At 38.0% G+C, this 5792-nt stretch overlaps 1 protein-coding gene across 1 annotated transcript; it reads right to left on the bottom strand.

Annotated features, from left to right (window-relative positions):
• Positions 1–1837: 1837 nt before the first annotated feature.
• On the bottom strand, positions 1838–5174 carry LOC104445095 (protein SRG1). Its single transcript, XM_010058908.3, has 4 exons — positions 4745–5174; positions 4397–4644; positions 2621–2945; positions 1838–2268 (listed from the first exon to the last, which is right to left on the bottom strand). The coding sequence occupies exons 1-4, from the start codon at positions 5003–5005 to the stop codon at positions 1999–2001; spliced, it is 1104 nt and encodes a 367-aa protein (XP_010057210.1). The 5' UTR covers positions 5006–5174; the 3' UTR covers positions 1838–1998.
• Positions 5175–5792: the final 618 nt, after the last annotated feature.

Raw genomic sequence — 5792 nt, 5'->3', positions numbered from 1 at the left:
CACACTTTGGAAGAAGCTAGGCACAACTCTTCAATTTAGCTCTTCCCATCATTCCTCAAACTGATGGGCAAACTGAAGTTAATCAAAGTTTGGGAAAACTTTTAAGAAGCTTAATCAGAAGTAACTTGCATCAATGGGACTCCACTTTGGCTCAAGCTGAATTTGCTTACAACTGGTCTTCAAGCCAAACAATCGGAAAAAGTCCTTTTGAGATTACATATGGGAATAATCCTATTATTCCCTTGGACTTAGCTCCACTTTCCATCTCTCAATATTTTAATGGAGATGCTGAGGATCATATTCACTATCTAAAGAAGATTCATGAGCAAATACGAGAAAGGATCATAAAGCATAAGCAAAGTATCAAGAGAGAGCCAATAAGCATCAGAAGCGAGCTGCTTTTAAGGAAGGAGATTTGGTGTGGCTACATCTTGGAAATGAAGTTGAAGCCTAGAGTCAATGGTCCTTTCAAAGTGCAGCAAAGAATTGGCGACAACGCCTACAAGATTGAACTCCCTAGTGACTGCTATTTTGGCAATGTTTAATGTTGCAGATCTTTCTCCCTACCATGAAGATGAAGACGAAGATAATGAAAACTTGAGGACGAGTTTATACGCAACAAAAGCATATGATGCCGAAGCATTCTAAAACAACATCGGTTCTATCAAAGTGTTACCGATCACAAAATTACTGATACTTCAGTAACTAGACCAATACTTTGGTAGCTGCATGTGCACAATTAACAACACTTAGTAACCATACTGATACTTCAATAGCCACGTGTTTAGAAGGGTGTCCACATTCATCAAATCAAGCAAGTCTTGGATACCTTCCCCCAACAAAATTTATTTTCTATATTTTCAAGATTTAGTAATTGTCATTTAAAGTTTCTAGAGTCCATATTTATGAGTCCTTTGTCTTCCCAAAGAGTCTTAGTAATTACTCATACTTGGAGAGTTGTTCCAAGTTCGTTTTATATAAACATACTATGATGAATAAGAATGTCGACTTGTTATGAGTGATAATTCATCTAGTCTTTGGCTTGAGAACAAGAAGGATTTCTTGTTGTGCTCTTATCTCTTAGGTGGATTCCTACTAGTAGTGAACGACCTATTCAATTTGGTTCTCACTTGTCTTACCTCTTACTTATCTACACTTTCTTCGGCGTTATAGTCTGCATGCTAGGCCAAATATGAGCATTATTCTAAGTCTTGAAATTAATAGTCAATATGGAGTAGATGTTTAATGATTGACAGAGGAAGTGACGAACAAAGAGAACAGGGACATAGCGGAGAGTTCTATATATTTTCTGTAGCTGATGTTCTCGGTTTTGATAAAATTTAAAGGGACAGACCAATGAAGATCGATCTTCGTTCGAATGGTCACATGAAGACCACCGTGTAAAGTTAAATCCATGCTTATCCACTTGTGTGGCTCCATTCCAACGGGAGAGGAAACTGATTCCCATACTAACGGCAATAAACTAACTAGAGGTGGATGTCTTTGAACCATTCCGAAACAAAATTTAGTAGTTGAGAGGACGAACTTTAAGCTCAAACTACCGATTCAGATATTGGCCATATTGCACAAGACTTGTCAGCTCTTTTAAGGCACTGTTTTATAGGTCGCACTTATATCGGCTTGCGAGAACTTTAGAGCTTTGCCAGGGTTCGTGGGAAGCGACCCTGACTTCCACATTCGCAAAGTCAAATCCCGTTAAGAGCGTGTTGCAACCACCTTTTACGCTCCACTTGTGCAATGGGTTCGTTCTGAATAGTTAAGTTCAGCCTTACTTCATTGCCAATGGACAAAGTGCATTTTGCAATAGTAAGAAAAATAGTATAAATCTGAGAATATTGAACTGATACTTGTAGCAGATTTTCACTGTTTTTTTTATGGATTTTACAGATTGTGTCAATACATGATCGACTTATTCGAGCTGCATGGAGAGAGTCAACATAAAGAAAGGATTTCAGCTATAATAGTTTATGGTCAAATTCAATTCCCATTATTTTCCTCACCCTGAATCGTCCTCATAACATCAATAAATGACTTTCCTTGAAGCTTACGAGAGAAGAGTTCCTTGAAGTAATCGGCAACGCCAATTCTTTTGAACAGTGCTGGCTTCTCGGGTGTGATCAGGCTCGGTGCTGGACCCATGTCCCCTTCCAATTTCGGGCTATAAAATGTGGCAATGGAGAGCCTCTCCTTCACTGAGTTAACTGTTGCCCGGTGCTCAATGCTACGATAAGTACCATTCGTGACAATCTGTGTCGATCATCAAAAAGCACATTCTATTTTGTCATGCCTCTTGTTAATGAATTTCTGTTATAAGCACTTGTTTTGTTAGACTATTTAGCTCATTGCACATATTGGAATTTGGAAGATATAAACGCGATTACACAAATTTCCGCACTCCATCATTGGTTGTTTCCAACATGTCATTCAAGATTATTATTGCATTCAAAACTGTGTAGTTTTTTGTTTATCCAGACTATTCATCCAAAGATATCTTGAAAACTGTATTGATAAAATGTTAACAGATTGTGTATGATTGTGCATGAAATAGCAGTCATGTCATCAATAGCCTGGGATTATAGATAGGTTCAGAAATTTTTACCTCTAAAATGTCTCCCACATTGACAACGAAAGCATTAGGAAGGGGCTTGACGGGGATCCACTTGCCCTCTTTCCGTATCTGGAGACCTTCCATTTCATTGACTTGGAGAAGAATGGTGAGGCCCACGGCATCGGAATGCGGAGTGAGGCCGATGACGTGGTTGGGTCGCGGACATGGAGGGTAGTAGTTCATCCTAAAGTACTGCACGCCCTCATCAAACAGTTCTATCATCTCCTTCGTGTCCATCTTCAGAGCTTTTCCCATGAGAAGGAGAATCTTCATTGCAAGGTCTCGGAGCGCCGAGGAGTATTCATCCAAGACATCTCTGCATAAGAATTGGTTGCAAAGTGAATATTCTCACAAAATATTGACATTTATACCAGCAGTTTTACTTTCAATAAGTGAATGATTGTTCATCTCAACGGTGAGAGATATGTAGAAAACATTTAGACAAAATATTCACAGTTTTGATAAAATTATAGTATTCTTGAATATGTGGGCTAGTCTTGAAGCCAGTCTTACATTCATCTAGTACATGTGAGCCTAATGCATATGCACCATTCACTATGACGGGTCTTTCCAATGGTGCATGTGTGTTGGGTGCACATGTGATGGGTGCAGCCAAGAATTTTTTTAAATTTGATCTTTATTTTGGTTGTTGCTATGTCAACCATTAAGTGTAAATTTAACATCTTCTAAAATTTAGATCCCAATTCGACAGTGATCCATATTGAGCTGGTAAATGAGCCAAAAGATTAACATAACAAATTTTATTTTGAAGGAATTAACATAAAAAAATTTATTTTTCCGTCAACAATGGAAATAATGGGCACAAGAGGAGAAAAAGTTATTTCAAATTTCATTTTATCTACGTTCAAGAATGAATATATTTTGTTACAGATATTTGTGAGAGATATACAATTAAGTCAAGCACTGTCTTAGGTTTATGATCCATAGTCAACAATCTAGAACCAAACCCTTTATATCCTATTACATGTCCGAATTTCTTTTATACGCAGGTAACTTAACTGAAAAATCAAAATGTTCTTTTATTTTATTTCTAGAATGATAAAGCCATCGGAAAAGTTGTGGATTCACGTCATCCCCGACTGTTTGCTGCGTCATACTCGTAACTCTAGGGTTTGAAGAAAACTCAGACGTCGAAATTGGATTCTTTTCTTTATCCATTTTATCACGAAACCGCCATAGGTCTCTTTCAAGATTGATACATATCTAATTTCTTGACAAAATTGTCATTAATGAGAGTTATCCCAATTTATAGATTTTTTCCATTTGTCGTACTCAGATTGCGTAAACAACCATCTTACTTGCCTGTGAAAAGCTGGAACTGACTACAACATTTGTTTTTTTTTAGTTTTTTGGGTCGAAACATTTGACCTTTCTTATTCTGCCATCGGCAAACTTTTCCATAGTCGAGAGTAAAACAAGATATAGTCATTTGTTCTCGCTCTAGTCTCACGTCAACTGATTATGCCTATGAAAGAAATTAAATTAGGACGAAGGGAACCCTACCAAAATTATTGTCTCGCTAGTGATACCGAATTGGTATAAAAACCTAGTTCAACTATTTCGTGAACTAATACTTTGGATCACTAGTATATGGAAGAAAATACGGAGGAAATCGAGCATGAAAAATGGCCAACCTGGGAAAAAAAATTGCGATATAAATTTTAATACCCTAAATTTAGACAATAATCTCATTGATATTTAGTGTACTCGATGGACATGAAAGAGTGAGAGAGAGAGAGAGAGAACCTGAACGGCGAAGGAAGCATGGGAAAAAGGTGAGGTTTTCTCAAATGTCTGGGTAGGGACATCAAGAAAAACATGTCGCCCCAATCAAGCTTCTGCTCCTCGGAGACTACAAACGCCTGCCCAAAACCCTCCAAGTCTCCTGCTTCTTGCCAAAACTTCCTCTTCTCTTCCATTGGAAGCTTGAAGAACTCTTGTATACCCAGCTTCACCTCCTCCACCAATGAACAACTCACTCCATGGTTTATCAACTGCATCCACAAAAAGGGATCTGTCAACTTCAATAGTCGGTTTCTTCAAGTAACCCTCACAGAAAGAAAAAGAATAAAAGCTACTCTTGTGAAATTTTACCTGGAAGAATCCCCAATCTTTGCATGCAGTGTGCAACTTTTCAAGCTCGGACTCCCTCAAATTGCCATCGCTGGATGAGAGATTATTCAAGTCAATTACTGGTACTTCAAGCAACAAAGTTCCATGATCATCATCCATGAGCGGATGATCTTGATCAGTTCGGACATAGCGAGGCGGGACTTCGGCTATGACCTCTTTTGCCAACTCCTGAACATTTGGGACTGGAAGAGAACTACCAAGCTTTGTGAGATTGGGATCCATCTGTCGCAACTAGTGGATTGGGCACAAAAATCTCAAAAGAGAAGGTTATGAGTTACAGCCTGTATTTGAGGGTTTTGTAATGGCCGTAGGATTATATGGAGGTTTCTCGTTTATAGTTGTCGTGTCAAGACTTCCATTTCGAGTCACAAGAACATGTCCGGCTGCAATGTGTAGTTTGTCATACAAAGTCATTTAAGTCCTGTTCCAAGATACATCGACATAAATGCTAAATGTCAAGAAAACGCACGGATGGACGATAGATTTTCCAAATCATGTCCTGACTTTAACTGAAAATGACATAAACGGTAGTCAACATAAAACAAAACGAAAGAAAAACAAAAGAGAAAAAGGAAGAAAAGTCTAAAGAAAGAAAGAACAAAAAGAAAAGTGAGTATCAAAACCTAAATTTTAAAGAAATGTTTAATTATTTATTAATTAAATATAAAATTAAGGATTAAATTTTAAGCCCTAACAAAAATAATTTCCGTCAAGTTGCATGGTGTATAGACACTAGGAGCATTTGTATTAGTCGTAGTAGAACCTTTTTGTTAAAAGAAAATAAAAAAATAATTAAAAGAACTATTATTTAAGAAAAAAAGAAGTCCGACCAAAAAAAGAAGAAACGAAAGGTTGAATAGGGCCGGGCAGGGGCTGGCCCTCCTCTTTCCCCCTTCCTTCCTTTCCCCCGTTCAAGCCTGGCCTACCTCTTTTTCTTGCTCCTTTCCTCCTTTCTTTTTGTGTGGGCCAGCCTACCTCTTTTCTTCCCTTTTTCTTCTTTTCACGCGGG

This window comes from Eucalyptus grandis, chromosome 5, assembly GCF_016545825.1.
Source record: "Eucalyptus grandis isolate ANBG69807.140 chromosome 5, ASM1654582v1, whole genome shotgun sequence".
NCBI lineage: Eukaryota > Viridiplantae > Streptophyta > Magnoliopsida > Myrtales > Myrtaceae > Eucalyptus > Eucalyptus grandis.
The sequence above is the reverse complement of the archived record's forward strand: the minus strand, read 5'-3'. Positions and strand labels throughout refer to the sequence as shown.